The sequence below is a fragment of the Chiloscyllium plagiosum genome, unplaced genomic scaffold (genome assembly GCF_037043375.1).
Source record: "Chiloscyllium plagiosum isolate Xiang-an unplaced genomic scaffold, Cpla_swu_hap1 HiC_scaffold_7, whole genome shotgun sequence".
In the NCBI taxonomy this organism is placed as follows: domain Eukaryota; kingdom Metazoa; phylum Chordata; class Chondrichthyes; order Orectolobiformes; family Hemiscylliidae; genus Chiloscyllium; species Chiloscyllium plagiosum.
In genome coordinates this window covers 75,168,044-75,186,342 of record NW_028270145.1, presented here as the reverse complement: position 1 = coordinate 75,186,342, position 18,299 = coordinate 75,168,044, and the positions used below count along the sequence as shown (strand labels likewise).

At 38.8% G+C, this 18,299-nt stretch overlaps 1 protein-coding gene across 2 annotated transcripts in view; it reads right to left on the bottom strand.

The window, feature by feature from the left end:
- Nucleotides 1-18,299, bottom strand: part of ccdc93 (CCC complex scaffolding subunit CCDC93) — a 64,348-nt gene that overhangs the window by 9,261 nt on the left and 36,788 nt on the right. For both annotated transcript variants that reach the window (XM_043694006.2, XM_043694007.2), the window contains 4 exons: nucleotides 14,321-14,402; nucleotides 12,758-12,832; nucleotides 2,875-2,946; nucleotides 1,563-1,671 (listed from right to left, as the gene is read on the bottom strand). In XM_043694006.2, coding sequence (XP_043549941.2) covers nucleotides 1,563-1,671; nucleotides 2,875-2,946; nucleotides 12,758-12,832; nucleotides 14,321-14,402 — 338 coding nt within the window. The remainder of the gene's footprint in view (nucleotides 1-1,562; nucleotides 1,672-2,874; nucleotides 2,947-12,757; nucleotides 12,833-14,320; nucleotides 14,403-18,299) is intronic.

Here is an 18,299-nt window from a genome sequence, read left to right as displayed (position 1 = left end):
TGCATCAATTCCTACACGAGAGGAAATTACAATAGACTTCAAACTTCTAAATGCAAATTACTACGAAATGTAATCTACTGGTGAGATCTTTTAAACGTTACTGGAAAGCTTTCTATAAACAAACATACAGAGAAGAGTAAGGAGACAATTCAATACTATAAAAATTCTAAATCATCAACCACATTTATTTATATAGTTTTTAAGATTTTCTTAAACCATTTGAAACAAGCCACATGAAAAAAAATTTAGATTTTAATAGTTCCATTTTTGCTTGGCTGAGGCATTGCCAAGGAGAATAGATAGTGAATGACTATGCCTCAAGATTTTGTTTAAATTTATGAAAAGCAATTTCTCTCTGATTTGAAGACACATTCAAACAGGGAACGCAACCGAGAACAGTTGAGCTCCAATACCTGAACATGTTCTTTCTGCTTGCAGGAAGCACTTTGCATGCATGTACATAACTCTTAACAAGCATGCATGAGCCACGTTTGAGGTACTGAGGGATAAATATTTGAGGTACTGAGGGAGAACTATCTGAGGTACTGAGGGATCACTTTCTGAGGTATTGAGGGAGCACTTTCTGATTTGTGACAGACCATGCTTCTGCAAATTCTGTCTTTAAGAATCTTCTCCAATAATTTCCCTACCAGTGATGTAAGGCTGACTGGCCTATAATTTCTTGGATTGACCCTGTTTCATTTCTTAGTCAAAGGGGCAACATTGGCTATTCTCCAGTCTTCTGGGACCTCACTTGTGGCTAAATCATTAGCATGGCTTCATAGAAGGGAGGTCTTGTCTCAGACTTTTGAGGCAGTGACAAAGTTGATTGACGAGGTTTGGGCGATGAATGTATTCTACATGGACTAGAGTATTTGACAAGGTCCTTCATGGTAGGTTATCTAAAAGAATAAGTTGAATGTGGGCACAAAATTGGAACACAAAATTTAATTTGAAGACAGAGGGTAATTGTGAAGGGGTGCTTTACTGACTGGAGATCTGTGAAGTGCTTAGACCTCTGTTGTTTGTTACGTATACACAAATGATTTGGATGAAAATGTTGGTGGCCTGATTGGTAAATTTGCAGACAACATGACAGACAGTGGTGAAGTGCTTGGAACACACTGCCATAGAAGGTGGTAGAAGCAGATATATTAGCAAGGTTTGAGAGGCATTTAGATAGTCACATGGTCAGGCAGGGAAGAGAGGGATGCAGACCACGTGCAGACAGATCGGATTAGTTTAGAATGGCATGGCACAGACATGGTTGACCGAATCGCTTGTTCCTGTGCTGTACTGTTTTGTCTATGTTCTGTAATTCGGACTTCAAAAACCTATTTACAATATTTTGCAATTCTATCAACATGTGCAAAGGGATGCAAAACCTTTCAAAGGCATCTCTTTGTATCAAAAGCATTAGAAAATGCAAATTATTGTAAATATTAACTTTTAATTGTTAGTTGTTGGTCTAAATTATTTGATTTCCTTTAGACAAGTACAGTTTGCTTGGATGAAGCACATTATTCTAAATGGTTGAAAACATGTTAAGTTTAAACACATACCTTGATTATAGAGTTCAACAAAGCGTTTCTGATACTGGGTCAATTCTGCTCTGCTTGGTACTTCATCAATTTTTCGTTGCAAAACAGCAATTTCCCTATTGCGTCGGGCCTGAAGGCAAGGAAACGTTGTTGAAAATTAACCTGGATTACAAATCTCAAAACTAGGCCCCCTACACAGTTACACAATAAGCAAATGTATACTTTAAACCAGTAGTTCTAAGCCTGCTACTTTGAGACAACAGTGAAATCAGTAATTGGCAAAATTTACTTTGTTGAATTCCAAGAACACACATCCTGAATTCTACCTTGGACATTTCATTTACAAATCATTCTTCTCAGATATCGAGGTTTAATATTATAACAAGTCAATATGTTGTAAGCAAAGAAATCTGAAATAAAAATAAAGTTCACAGCAGATCTGACAACATCTGTGCACAGAAGGGTGACACAAGATGGTGAGAGTGTGTGGGGAGGGGGGGGAGAAAAAAAAGAGAGAGATAACCAAAAACGGTCTACACTTCACACAACTGATCTGTTCTGTGTATCTAGAAATTTCAGATTTTTTTTTCAGATTTCCAGAACTGATAATATTTTATTTTTATTTTCGGAACTTGTTTTGTGCTGTCTACCTCAACCAGCACCTTTCAGTTCATTATTTTTCTACGACAATGCTGTTTGTAAAAACTGGTGCTGTACTGATGTGACGCTGGTCACTACATTGCAAAGTGTCATGCTGTATGTGAAGCACATATGCCTGACAATTCAAAATTGTTTTCCTTACATTTCTAAACCTCCCCTGTTTAGCTATGGTATGCTGGAAATTAAATTATGTCTTCCATCGTTGCAGCGGTAATGTGGTAAAACTTTAACTTAATGCACAATAACACAATATGCATTGTTAAAACAATTGTAACTGACCATTTTACATGGAAGCCATGAAATATGAATATTTTGAATATACAACTATGCCAGAAAATTTGTCAACTTTGTCATCAGGGAAGACAAAGAAAATTCCATGCTTGAGATGAAATGAGCCAAATATTTAAAGGAGGAGAACATCTTGCTTATTCTCAAACTAGGTCTTTTTGCAATATAGCAATTTTTTTTTGCAGCAGAATGTGCTAGATTAGTTCATACAAACTAAATTTTCTGAGAGGGATGAGACAAATTATGGCCTTGTGGTATCCTATGTAGGAATTAATTGATAATATCATAATTTAAGTGGCATATCCATCTTTAACTATCTGCTCCATTAAAGGGCAGCTATTTTGTCATTTCATCTTCACAACTATTCCACAATGTGACTACTTACCAACAACAGTCGTATTTTCTGTAACTTTTCCCTGTCTCCTTTATATTGTTCCTCTATAAGTTCATTATGTTCCTATTTAAAATTAAAACCAACTGGTTAAAGTAAATTCCAACAGGTTTAATATGCAGATCATCCTGACACACCTGACCCTGTAGATTGATTTGGATTCCTACACTGTTCCTCCACAGTGCGGTCCAGATTGTAACAGGTTTTATTCTACCTTCTTGTTTCGGTGGTTCTTTTTGCCAGTTACTGACCATTCAGCCACAGGAAGCAGTTTCTTCTCACTTAATCCACTAAAATCCTTAAATAATTTTGAACTCCATAAAAACCCTTTATGATTTTGAACACCTCTATCAAATTCCCTCCTAGATCTTCTCTGCTCAAAAGCGAGAACACTGTCAATATAACTGAAGTATTTCCTTCTTCCTATTATTTTAATTAGCCGCGGTATTAAGGGCCTTTGCATCCTTTCTATAAGGTGTGATTCCTAGAATTAGCCATACCAATAGATATTCACTAGGCCCCAACTGGATTAAAAATTCAGCTCAAATTATGCTTCCGTTATTAATACTAAATTTTCTCAAAGTAGTCAGATTGGTCAAACTATGCACAAACCAGCATGGATCTGACAACTGTTTTAGAATTCCAGTAGAACCAGAGATCAATTCTGATATCCTTTCATCTCCACAATCAAACCCATAAGATGTTAGAGCAGAGGTATGCCATTCAGCCCATTGAGACTGCACTGCCATTCAATGAGATCATGCTGACTTGATAACTCTCAACTCCATGAAAAGCCGTTTCAGTCTTCACTTAACACACCAGCCTCAACTACACAGATTCACTATCCTTCAAGAAGAAATTCCTCAAGATCTCGGACTTTAAGTATAATATTCTGAAATTACGGGAAAGGAGAAACAATCTTTCTGCATCAACCCTGTCAAATTCCCAGAGAACGTGGTGTGTTGCCATAAGGTTGCCTCTCATTCTTGTATATTCCAAATGAGTACAGGCCCCTGTCTCAACTTGCCCTCACAAAGACAACCCTTCCACATCAGGTATCAGCCAAGTGAACCTTATAGGATTGCCTCCAATGCCAATATACCTGTCCTAAATAGGGGCTCAAAACTGATCACAACATTCCATCTGTGGTCCGACTCATGCCTTGTGTAGTTTTAGCAAGACATCCCTAGTTTTATATTCCATTCCCTTTGAAATAAGAGCCAACTTCCAATTGCCTTCTCTATTATCTCGTGAATTTTGATGCTAGATTTTAGTGATTCATGGATAAGGACGCCAGAAACCCTCCTCTAATATTTAAATGATATTCGGCTCCTCTACTTGCCAAAGTGCATAACTTCACACTCATTCTACCAAGATTTAACCCAGTCACTCAACTCACCTATATCCCTCTGTAGATACACCCTCACTACTTGCATTCCCACCTCATGTCATCCGCAAACTCGACTGTAATACATTCACTTCCATTTTTGGTGCAATTGCAATTTTTTTCCCTCAACGTTACTGATCTCACCATAGGTACCTACAAGCAGCTTTGAACAGCTTTTGTTGCTAATCTGCCAGTTGAACACTGTTTGATCCTCCAGTATTTGTTGTATATTTCAAATTCATGATGCCTTCTCACTGGCACAATAATTGAACTCCCAGTCCAATTCAACTCTTCCCTTTTTCTGAGTTAACATCTATCACGGTCATATACTGGTCATGAATTTAGTAACAGTGCAGAAAATTATTAGAATTGCAGCAAGAACAAAAATTCAGCTACTCTCCTAACTCCTTAGAAATATTATAGTTTTCCCTACTTGGAAAGAAGAGTGTACTGGTTGAAATACGGTACTATACAATATATTCTTAGCTAAAATAATTTGAAGCATAATCACTAAATACAAAAGGAATGCTATACAGTTGGTTACATTTCTTTGCAGAAAGATCCAAAGCACATTAAGTTGAAATAATGCATATTCTTAAATACTACCTTCTGAAGCAAAAAGATTAAGAAGAAATACAATTTAAATGCAAGGGCTGCAAATACAGGCTATAATTAGACTCATCTATTAAAGATTTAATTGGCTAGGTTCCATCTCATGGCAGAAGATGATTTGTGCAGGTAGAACCACCTGCAGCAACCAGCTCCTGCCACTTAAGAGTCAAGGGCTTTACTAGAGAACACAGCAAAGCCAAGAAAGAAGTAGACATTGAAATGCAACAACAGTACAACTAGGGAAGGAGCCATACTAGATCTGGTACGGGGAATAGCCCAACAGGTGTTCAAAGTTTCAATCGGGGTGCATTTCGGGAACAGTGACCACAATTCTGCAAGTTACTTATGGATAAGGAAGGCGTAGTCCTCCAGTGAAAATTGGGGTAAGGCTTACTACAAGAATATTGGGCAGGAACTAGGGCATGTAAATTGGAGGCTGTTACTTGAGGGTAAACCCACATCCGTCATATGGGAATCTTTTAATGACCAGTTGATTAACATTCAGGACCAGTATTTTCCTCTTGAAAAAAACAGAATAAGGCAGGCAAGATTCGGGAAACCTAGATAGCAAGAGAAATTGTGAGCCTAGTCAAAATGAAAAAGGAGGCATACATAAGGTTTTAGGAAACTGAAAACACAAAGATCACTCGAAGAAAAAAAAAAACAAGAAAGAACTTAAACAAGGAGTTAGGAAGGTTAAAAGGAGTTATGAAATGTCCTTGGCAAACAGAATCAAGGAAAATCCCAAGGTGTTTTGTACATATATAAGAAGCAGAAGGGTAGCTAGGGAAACATAGTTCACTCAAGGATAAAGGAGGGAATTTATACATGGTGCCAGATGAACAGTGAGAGATCCTTAATGAATACATTGCTTTGGTATTCACAAAGGAGAAGGACATGGTGGAGGGTGAAACTAGAGAGGGGTACAGTGATAACTTAGTGCATGTTGATATAAAAGGTGATTTGGGGTGCTTTGAAAAGCATTAAGGTGGCCAAGTCCTTATGACCTGATGGTATTCTGGGACAGAATCTGAGGGAGGCAAGGGAAAACATTGTTGGGACCTTGTACAAAATCTTTGTATTCTCATTTGTTTAACTGGGGAGCAAATGGACAATCCAGGAGATTACAGGCCAATCAGCCTTATGTCAACAGTGGGGAAAATACTGGAGAAGATTCTTAGGATTTACTCTCAGTTGGAAAAGAATAGACCTATTAGCTATAGGACAGCATGGCATCACGAGGGGAAGCTGTGTCACAGTTTTTTTGAGGAAATGATAAAGACGATTGATGAGGGCAGGTGGCAGATGTCGTATACGCTGACTTTAACAAGACCTTTGACAATGTCTCTCACGACAGGCTGACACAAAAAGGTGAAATCACATGGGAACCACAGTGAGCTGTTAAGATGGATATAGACCCTGATTTAGTTATTGAAGGCAGACAGTAGCGGTGGAAGTGTGTTTTTCTGACTGGAGATCTGTGACCCGTGTTGCTCTGCAAGGATCAGTGCTGGGATCCCAGTTGCTTGTAATATGTATATAAAATATATGGAGAAGAATCTAGGTGGCTGACACAAAAGTTGGGGGAGCTACAGAGGGGTGTTCAAACTGCGTAGGGGCAAAAGGCTTTTCGTCTCAAAAGATCAGAGTCATAGAGTTAAACAACACAAACAGACCCTTCGGTCCAACTCATCGGTAGGTCCGATCAAGGACAGTAGTGGGAGACTGTGTATTGAGTCAGAAGAGATAAGTGAGGTCTTGAATGAGTACTTTTCTTCAGTATTTACAAACGAGAGGGACCATATTGTTGAAGAGGAGAGTGTGAAATGGACTGGTAAGCTAGAGGAGATACTTGTTAGGAAGGAAGATGTGTTGGACATTTTGAATAACTTGAGGATAGACAAGTCCCCCGGGCATGACGGGATATATCCTAGGATTATGTGGGAAGCAAGAGAGGAAATTGCAGAGCCGTTGGCAATGATCTTTTCGTCTTCACTGTCAACAGGGGTGGTACCAGGGGACTGGAGAGTGGCGAATGTTGTGCCCCTGTTCAAAAAAGGGAATAGGGATAACCCCGGGAATTACAGGCCAGTTAGTCTTACTTCGGTGGTAGGCAAAGTAATGGAAAGGGTACTGAGGGATAGGATTTATGAGTATCTGGAAAGACACTGCTTGATTAGGGACAGCCAGCACGGATTTGTGAAGGGTAGGTCTTGCCTTACAAGTCTTATTGAATTCTTTGAGGAGGTGACCAAGCATGTGGATGTAGTATACATGGGATTTTAGTAAGGCATTTGATAAGATTCACCATGGTAGGCTTATGCGGAAAGTCAGGAGGCATGGGATAGAGGGAAATTTGGCCAGTTGGATAGAAAACTGGCCAACCGGTCGAAGTCAGAGAATGGTGGTAGATGGTAAATATTCAGCCTGGAGCCCAGTTACAAGTGGAGTTCTGCAGGGATCAGTTCTGGGTCCTCTGCTGTTTGTAATTTTTATTAATGACTTGGAAGAGGGAGTTGAAGGGTGGGTCAGTAAATTTGCAGATGATACGAAGATTGGTGGAGTTGTGGATAGTGAGGAGGGCTGTTGTCAGTTGCAAAGGGACTTAGATATGATGCAGAGCTGGGCTGAGGAGTGGCAGATGGAGCTCAACCCTGCCAAGTGTGAGGTTGTCCATTTTGGAAGGACAAATAAGAATGCGGAATACAGGGTTAACGGTAGGGTTCTTAGTAAGGTGGAGGAGCAGAGGGATCTTGGGGTCTATGTTCATAGATCTTTGAAAGTTGCCACTCAGGTGGATAGAGCTCGTAAGAAGGCCTATGGTGTATTAGCGTTCATTAGCAGAGGGATTGAATTCAAGAGTCGTGAAGTGATGTTACAGCTGTACAGGACCTTGGTTAGGCCACATTTGGAGTACTGTGTGCAGTTCTGGTCGCCTCACTTTAGGAAGGATGTGGAAGCTTTGGAGAGGGTGCAGAGAAGATTTACCAGGATGTTGCCTGGAATGGAGAATAGGTCGTACGAGGATAGATTGAGCGTGCTAGGCCTTTTCTCATTGGAACGGAGAAGGATGAGGGGTGACTTGATAGAGGTGTATAAGATGATCGGGAATAGATAGAGTAGACAATCAGAAACTTCTTCCCCGGGTACAACAGTGTGTTACAAGGGGACATAAATTTAAGGTGAAGGGTGGAAGGTGTAGGGGAGATGTCAGGGGTAGGTTCTTTACCCAGAGAGTGGTGGGGGCATGGAATGCACTGCCTGTGGGAGTGGCAGAGTCAGAATCATTGGCGAACTTTAAGTGGCAATTGGATAGGTACATGGATGGGTGCTTAAGTAGGGCAAATGTTCGGCACAACATCGTGGGCCGAAGGGCCTGTTCTGTGCTGTATTGTTCTATGTTCTATCTGTGCCAATCAGATATCCTAAATTTGCCAGCATTGGCCTATATTCTTCTAAACCCTTCCTACTCATACACTCATCCAGGTGGCTTTTAAATGTTAGAACTGTACCTGCCTCCATCACCTCTTCTGGCAGCTCATTCCATACCATTACCACCCTCTGCATGAAAAAGTTGCCCCTCAGATCCTTTTTAAATCATTCCCCTCTCATCTTAAACCTGTGCCCTTTAATTTTGAACTCCCCTACTCTGGAAAAAAGAAACCTTGGCAATTCACTCTATCCTTGAAAATGATTTTATAAGCCTCTATAAAAGGTCACTCAGCTTCCAAAATTTCAGGGAAAAAATGCCCTGGCCTATTCAGCCTCACCCTATATCTAAAACCCTCCAATCCGATCAACATCCTTGTAAATCTTTTCTGAACCCTTTCAAGTTTAACAACATCTTTCTTATAGCAGGGAGATCAGAATTGCATGCAGTTTTCTAAAAGTGGCCTCACCAAAGTCCTGTATAACTACAACATGACACCCCAACCCCTATACTCAACACACTGACCAATGAAGGCAAGTGTACCAAATATTTTCTTCACTACTGTCTACCTGTGAGTCCACTTTCAAGGAAGATGCACCTGCACCCTAAATCTCCTTGTTCAGCAACACTCCCCAGGTTCCAACCATAAACTGGTTTGCCTTACCAAAACAGAACACTTTACGTTTATCTAAATTAAACTCCATCTACCACAGCTCGGCCCGTTGGCTCATCTGATCAAGGTCCTGCTATCTTCTGTGACAACTTTCTTCGCTGTCCACGACACTACCAATTTTGATGTCATCTGCAAACTTACTAACTATACCTCCAATATTCATAGCCAAAGCATTAACAGAGGAACCTCGATTATCTGACACCTGATTATCCGAATTTCGGATTATCTAGAAAGATTGCAAGATCCTGATGCTTGGCTAAACTATGTTATCTAGCATTTGATTATTCAATTAACCAAACTAAATACTCTCCACCTGTGCCCTTCGGATAATCAAGGTTCCTTTTGTAGATAGAGGACAAAAAACAGTGGAATCAGCACCAATCCTTGAGGCACGCCGCTGATCACAGACCTCTAGTCTGGAAAACAAACCTCTCCCCTCACCCTTTGTCTCCTATCTCCAAGTGAATCTTGTATCTAATTAGCTCCCCCTGGATTCCATATGATTTGCCAAACAATCTACTATGCAGAACCTTGTCAAATGACAAGTCGTCCAGACAGACGTCTACCGCTCAACCTTCAATCTTCTTTGTCACCGCTTCAAAAAACTCAATCAAGTTAGTGATTTCCCAGACCAAAAGCCATGCTGACAATCCCTAATCAGTCCTTGCCTTTCCAAATGTATGTAAATCCTGACTCTCAGAATTCCTTCCAACAACTTGTCCACGACTGACATCAGGCTCACCAATCAATAATTCCCTGGCTTTTCCTTACCAGCTCTCTTAAATAATGGCACCACATTGAGCTGCCAGAAGTGGTGTAGGCAAGTACAATTACAACATTTAAAAGATATTAGGTGTGTACGTGAGTAGGCAGGGTTTAGAAAGATATGGGCCAAATGGCCTGTTCGCAAGTTGTATAAAGCTCTATGATTCTATTAGCCACACTACAGTCTTCTGGCATCTCATCATGGCTATCAGCAAAGGACCCAGCAATCTTTTCCCTAGCTTCCCACAAAGTTCTGGGATACACCTGATGAGGCCCTAAGGATTTATCTACTTTTATGTAATATGTTGGCGCAGGTTTGGTGTGTCAAAGGGCCTGTTCCTATGCTGTAATGTTCATTGAACAGAGGGTGGGAACTGGGAAGAGGAGAATGAAGAGGGACTGAGGACAGGGGGTAGGAATTAGAGGAAGGCGAGGGAGACTTCAGAACTAAATTTTTTTTAATAGATATTTTTATTGGAAAGGAAAATTTTTAAAACTTTTTTTACAAACTTACAAAACAACAAATATAAACACTAATATACAATTAAATATTAAATAATTAATAACCAAAACACAACAAAGAAAAAAAACTCAAGTACTAATCTAATCTACAAATAATCAAAGCATATAAAGTATCTTACATTACTCAAAAAAAACATAGTAATTAAATAATGAAATACATGCTCAGAATGAATTAACATCAAGTCATAATAAAACCTGTATTCATATGGGATTCCTCCCCCGGGGGCTCAGAGACCAGTCAGAACCACGACCACTAGATAAAAGCCCTTGACAATATGGCTGAAATATCTGTATCTATATAGTTCAGGAAGGGCTGCCATTTTTTGGTGCACCATATTTGCAAGGACGTCAAGGGGAATACATTCCATGATTAACCTGTGCCAATTCGAAAGTCCTGGAGGGCCCTCAGCTACCCAATTTACTAAGATATATTTCCTTGCACAAAAGGAGAGAATGGAAAATAATTTCCTCCTGTGCACATCCAGGGAGGGCAGGTTCGAAAAGCCCAGGAGAAGAGATACTGGATCTACTCCAATTTCCACTCCCAAGATTTCTGTCAGCGCATTTGCTACTCTGATCCAGTATTTGCAGATCTTATGACATGTCCAGAAGCAGTGTGAGAGAGTGCCCACTTCTATTTTACATTTGGGACACATTGGAGAGGTTCCTGCCTTAAATTTTGCCAGTCGTTCCGGTGCTATATGAGTCCGATGGAGTATCTTTAATTGAATAGCTTAGGTTCTATTACAAATGGAGATCTTTCTGGCATTTTCCCAGATGTCGTCCCACATTTCTGAAGGGATTTTCAACCCCAATTCCTGATTCCATGTTTTAAACAATTGTTCCATGTCTTTCGATACTTCATTCTGTAATGAGTGATAAAGAGTGCTGACCGAGGGTGGACCCATTGGCCATAACACTCTTCTTTCCCTATCCAGTTTATAAGAGCTATCTAATAATGTGGTCTTCTTCTGTATATAATCTCGAATTTGGAAACATCGAAAAAGGTCTCCATTAACTGCAAATTTTAATCATGGGGAAAGTACCTTCACAGCAGGTTAGCCACAGAACAAGAAATCTGTGACAAAAAACTTTCAAAGAAAACTCAACGTCAAATAAAACTCTATGCCAAATAAATAGTCACCATTTTGTTGAAGATATTGAAATTAAATATTTACCAAATCATCTTTAAGCAGGGACTTACTGCAATTGTATCTCTTTTTCAAATAGGAGGAAGCAATAATGAGCTAAATAACTCACTCATTCCATGGCTATACAACTGCTAATAATTTAACAGATACCGATGCTGTAATTACATTGACAAATGAGTCCTGGAGTGCAGTTTTTGGAGTTCAGGGGAGTGTAGGTCCAGTAAAGAAAGGTGAATAACCAGAACAGGAGCAGGCATTGAGCTAGTCCATGTCAGAGTGCTTTTTAAGAGGCAGTTGGCGAGGAATGGCGAAGCAGCATGGTGGCTCAGCGGTTAGCACTGTTACCTCTTAGACGAGGGCCCCAGGTTCGATTCCAGCCTCGGGTGACTGTCTGTGTGGAGTTTGCACATTCTCCTAGTGTCTGCGTGGGTTTCCTCCGGGTGCTCCGGTTTCCTCCCACAATTGGCCATGCTAAATTGCCCGTAGTGTCAGGTGCATTAGTCAGAGGGAAATGGGTCCGGGTGGGTTACTCTTCGGAGGGTCGGTATGGACTTGTTGGGCCGAAGGGCCTGTTTCTGCATTGTGTAAAATCTAATCTAATCTAATCCTGAAGATCAATGAGACTTGATGACATATTGTGCTATTAACATCTTTGAGGTAGATGGAGGCAGGGACAGGAGAAAAAAACGAATTGTTGAGAAGTCTTTGGGATCTATTTGACATATACTGAGAGTCTTCAATCAGTTCATTATCCACCTTTATCACATTAATTCTGGGCATTACAAGTAAGTTTCACATATGTTGGCATATTGTGCTGCTATTTTAATGTTGGAAAGTAAGGTTTACTGTTTATTAAAAAGTGAAAAACTTCGGCTTTTTTTTTAAAGCAAGCACTCTGTCTCACATACTTTACCCAGCTTAAAATAAAGAAGTTACTAGTCTCTTAGATTGTATTTAATAGACTGTAATATAATTCTAGCAGTCTGGTTTGGGATTGTAACAATTTCCAGGCCTTTTCTGATTCATGGCTCTTTTCAAAAGCAAGAGAGGGGAGTACTTGGATAGGCTTTTTTTTCCAACATCATCTACAAACATGCTGTGCTGTAAATTCTACAATTCTGTAGATTTTTTCAATTATTTCCTAGCATAAAGAAGTGCAAGGATTGATAAAGATACTACAACCTACTACGGGCTGTGTTAATTTTGCACTTACTTAAAGGAAAGGAAAATGAATGAAGACTCTGAATTGGATATTATCATTTTCCAATCAAAGAACCTATTTAGATTGGTAAAGACAAGCAGCTCAAAACACAACTCATTTATACAGTACCACTTACCTTCTCTTCAGCATCCTCAGTCCCTGCTACACTCTTAAGATTTTTGATAACCTGCTGCAATCGAGCCATTTCTTCCTGAAAATAAACAGCTTCATAAAGATACAAAGCAATCAAGCTGAAAATCCTTTGTACCAAGTCATTCTTTGTGTCCAGTGGTATCACCGGACATTTTAGTTATCTAAATGTTATGTACACTTTAAACACTCAAATGAATTGTAAATAAAATACTGCCGTAACCTATGCTTTTGGCTTAATGTTAGATTATGGGCTTGAATCAGACACCCAAAAATCCTGAAGAGCAGAGATGGAGGTTTCAGTCTATGAATACTGGGTATACCTCAAACAAGGCAATAGTGCCATGTTGATGGGAGAAGAGGAAGAGATGACCTTTTAAAAGAAGAAATAATATGACTGTACAGAAGATCATGAAAGCTACTCAAACTAAGCATTGCTTATTTCTACAAAAAAAAATAGAAGTTTAAAAATGACTGTTATTCTGCAGACTTTTGACATCATAAATTGACATTTAACAAAATGTATAACAAACTAACATACGGCATTATATTACTGCAAATAAAAAGACCAGACTTTTATAATGAAAAATGTTTAGAAATCTACAGGTGCAGTAAGATACCTTCAATATGTCTTTGAATCTTAAGGTATTTGGTAACTGTCAATAAGTTATGACTGTATGCTAGGCTGCTCAGGGTTAATGACATCAGATCATTAATTTTGTAGCAGATTACCAAGATTAAGTGATCGAAATGCATAGACTGATATATAACATAACTTTTAGAATAAGACAAATTACAACAATTTAAATAGAGCCACCTGAACTATAATACTTAATACTTGATAACTCATAGGAAGAATCTCAGATCTGAAAAGTTAGTTGCCATTTTTTTGTTGGGCGGGGGTGCAGAGGGAAAACAGGGAAGAGATTAAGAGTATTGTATGTGTCCTGCATTTCTTGTGCAAAGCCACTTGGTTTGGTGCAAGATAAGCAAAGAAAAATACTTTTTAGTAAAAACTTCAAGGACCCAATATACACCAGGTAGTTAAACCAATTTAAAGCTTTGGTCACAGAAACATAGAAAATAGGAGTTGACCAACCAGCCCTTCAAGCATGCTCTGCCATTCAGGATGATCATGGCTGATAATCCAATTCAGCACCCTGTTCCTGCTTTCTCCCCATATCCTCTGATCTCTCAACTATATTTAACTCCTTTCTGAAAACATTAAATGTTTTGGCCTCAACCTCTTTCTGTGGTAGAGAATTCCACAAATTCACCACACTCTGTGTGATGGAATTTCTTCTTATCTCAGTGATAAATGGTCTACTCCTTATCCATAGGCTCTGACCCATGGTTCTGGAGTCCCTGGTCATCAGGAACATCCTTCCTGCATTTGCCCTCTCGCCTGTTAAAATGTTATAGATTTCTATCAGATCCTCTCTCATTCTTCTTAAGCTTTGTGAAAATAGTCTGATCTGGTCCAGTTTCTCTCCACGTCAGATGTGCTAATCTGAACAACCATACAAAACACAAAATTTTGAACACTTACCCGGCAATGATTCCTAAACTGCTGCTCCTGGTCCTTTAGTCCTTCATTCATTGTGACCAACGCTCTCAACTTCTCCAGTATGCTAATTAGGAACAGAGCTTTATATTATACCAGTAATATATAAAATAATAAAAACAGAAGATGCTCTAAGAATATAGTAGTCAGGCAGCTTCTGCAGGAAGAGAAGTTACCACTGGCTCTGATGAAAGCTGACCAACGTGAAATATCAAAATCGATTTCTCACTCTGCAGATGCTGCCTGATCTGATGAATACTTCCAGTATTTTCTGTTTATATTGCAGATCTTTAGCATTCATACTATTTTGCTTTGTGCTAAAACACAAGCTAGAAAAAAACACCATTAACTTGAAATCACAGTTGTGGATCTTTACAAACACACCAAGCCACTGTAGTTGATAAGGATGAAGAAAAATCTTTAGGTAACCCAAGAAAACGAAACTGTAACATTTATGTAACTACAACATAAAACAGGAATGAGAAGAAATGCAATCCAGGAGCTTCTGACATTAGGTTCGCTGCTCTTTAATTTGCGGTGTTCTTAAGTTCTCAATTTTTTCTTTTAAGTTTGGATAATTCACTCAGGCAGCGAAGAACACTGATTACCATAATGCAGATCATTGGTTAAAGCTAATTTTGGAATATGCTGTACATTTGTCATCTTCAAAAGGAACCCAGGCATACTGAATAATTGTAAGACCTCAGTTAGAAATGGAATACATTATTGGTTTCCACACTCGGGCAAATATATTAAAGGCTCCAAACAAAGTACAATATTGAAACACTAGGATATTGCCCAATGTTTACAAATATAAACCTGAAGATAGATTTAAAAATATACCTTGGCACAAAACAAGTAATAAGGTTGTTTCGAAAGATCTTCTAACTGGGAGAGGATGGGATTGGTTACATACATGCAGATCATTTGTGTGGAGGAGGAGAAGATCTGAAAGAAGGCAGGCATATTTTCATGGAATTTTGATGCTGTGAATTTAATTTCTAAGGTTAATGACTCAAGCAGAAACCACATCACCAAACTAAATTGAATAGCTAGAAGAAAAATGGTTTGGAATGCTATGGAAACAGTATGAGTAAAGTGATTTGCTCATGCAAACAATAAACGTTGACTGGATAGGTCAATATTCTGTTTTTGCATTGTAATTTCTTTGCAAGAATGACTTCAAAGACATTCAAGTCATTATTTGAAAATTGAATTTGAGCAGTAAAAAATGATACAATCAAGCTCTTCATTCGAATTAAATAGCTTCACAACTGAACTAATACAAGTAACATGAATAGGAAATTAAGTACCAATCTAACAGAACAGAAGGAATTCAAAAAATTAAGAATTTCTCTAACGAAGTGGTGTCCATATGAAATACACTAAATTAGAACATTAAAACACTACATGAATAATTACCTTCATTTTTGTAACATCTAACTTAATAACCTCTCAAGGGCAACCTGGAATTGGCAGCTGGCCTGGCCAGTGATTTTTCACATCCCAGAAATGAATAAAAAGATGTGCATAGATTATCAATTAACATACTTTAAAAAGGTAAAAGCATGTCTGCTGAGGAGCAAAATTCAAGTACATCAGAATTAAAAGATTAAATAATTGAATATCACAGCTAATATGCTTGCAGATGAAAGGTCATCAAACTAAGATGTTAATAGTTAACACTCCACAGGTGCTACCTCAGCTGTAGTGCTTTCTAACAGTCTGTTTTTATTTCCAACTTACACAGTATTTTGCTATTCACATATGTGAATGTTTTGCAGAGCCAAATAATTCCTAAACTGCTACTATTGTGGGAATATAAGCACAGGAAGATAAACAAACATGGAAAGCCAGTGTGTTTATTTAATTCACAAGGATAAAGCAAAACATGAAAACATTGAAAACTAAATGATATGGAAAGAGTACTTTGTACTATACAATCTTAGATAAATTGAGTTGTTGGAAATGACTGACATTGCTTCACACTTGTAGTCATTATTCTCCAGCTCTCAGGCACAACTTCACAACTTTTTCAGACTATAAGATGCACAAGTTCTTAAAAAAAAGTTAAATTGTATTGATTCAATTATATCCAGGATTCTAATCATGATCCAGACGACTCATTTGTATTTGTTTCCTTTTAACACAAAATATGTATATATTGGGCAGCATGGTGGCTCAGTGGTTAGCACAGCGGCCTCACAGCACCAGGGGACCCATTCCCAGCTCAGAGAACTGTGTGTGGAGTTTGCACATTCTCCCCATGTCTGCATGGGTTTCCTCCAGGTGCTCTGGTTTCCTCCCACAATCCAAAGATGTGCAGGTCAGGTGAATTGGCCATGCTAAATTGTCCATAGTGTGAGGTGCTTTATTCAGGGGTAAATATAGCGTAGGGAACTGGTTCTTGTTGGGTTACTCTTCAAAGGGTCGATATGGACTTGTTGGGTCGAAGGGCCTGTTTCCATACTGTACGGAATCTAATCATACGCATTGGACAAAGTTGCGAGATCTGTTTTTTTTTGCCCAGTCACGACTTTGTTGGACAAGGCTGGAGATAACAGGAAAATAACAGGAACTGGTATGAGCCTAAAACAAGGCTGCTACGTGAATGGAATTATACTGAGTCAGTCAGATCTGCTAAGAGTTAAAACTGCAGGAAACTAGGAACTGCTGGCTCTATCAGGTAGGGTATAAATTTGGACAAAATGTTTGAGATTGCTCACATGTATGGATAAGTCCAAAGAAGGCATACATTTAGACAAAATGTTCAGATTGGTCACGTGCATGCATAACTCCATGTAAAGCATGTATTTGGAACAGAGACTTATGTATAAAAAGCCTGAAGAAACCCCTGGTTCAACAATACTTCAAAGACTAACATTGCAAGAAGGTATGCGAAAGGACTGCAGATGTTGGAGATAGAGTCAAGATTAGAGTGGTGCTTGAAAAATACAGCAGGTCAGACAGCATCCGAGGAGCAGGAAAATCAACCGTTTTGGGCAGAAGCCCTTCATCAGGAATGGTTTCTGCCCGAAATGTCTATTTTCCTGCTCCTTGAATGCTGCCTCACCTGCTGTGCTTTTCTAGCATCACTCTAATCTTGATTATAAGAAGGTACCCTACGTCAAGAGGTGTGGTGAAGATGTTATGCGGTTTTAACTGGCCACCTACAAACTGCCCCGTGTAATAATGTTTGGGTTTAGTTACAGAAATCAACATATTGAAAGACAGTGATTGAGATATTTCTAGTAGTTAGAAGTACTTAATAAATGTTCTGTAGTTTTATAGAGCTCCAAGTTTCCACTGTATCTTTGTGGAAGAGTCGCTTCTCAGATAGGGGCAACAAACTTGTAAATGCAATCTTCTAACAGTTTTAATTCCACTGGCCTGCAACCACGGTATTAAGCCTACCTATCATGCATCATATGGATAACAAAAAGCTTTGAATTTCTCTTGCAACCAACATGTCACATGTCCATTTTCTTCTCTTTTACAATTTTCTGAATTTATTTCCAAATTATTTATTTACCAACTCTATTTGCATCGAAGTTACATTAATCTTTATAGTGTATGAAATTTAGGTATTCTTTTCAGCAGAGAGTCTAGGTTAAATTTTCTGTCAGCGACATATACAACTCTGCCTTAGCAGATAGAGGAGGCAAGAACATTGAATGCTTAAGACAGAGGTGGATAAATTCTTCTTCAGCAGGGGAATCAAGCTTATGGAGTGTAGATGAGAATTAGGAACTTGAAACGAAGGTCTGCCATGATCTTACCGAATCAGAAAGGCTCAAAGTACTGAATAGTCTACCCCTGCTCCTGTTTTATACGTAAAACACCAATTGAATATATAAGCAGGGTTCTGTCTATGCTGCATGAAATAAAAATTGAAATTGTATTGAAAAGTAAAAGGTGCTTATCTACAAAACATATGAAGACTTAAAATATGCGAATATCACAT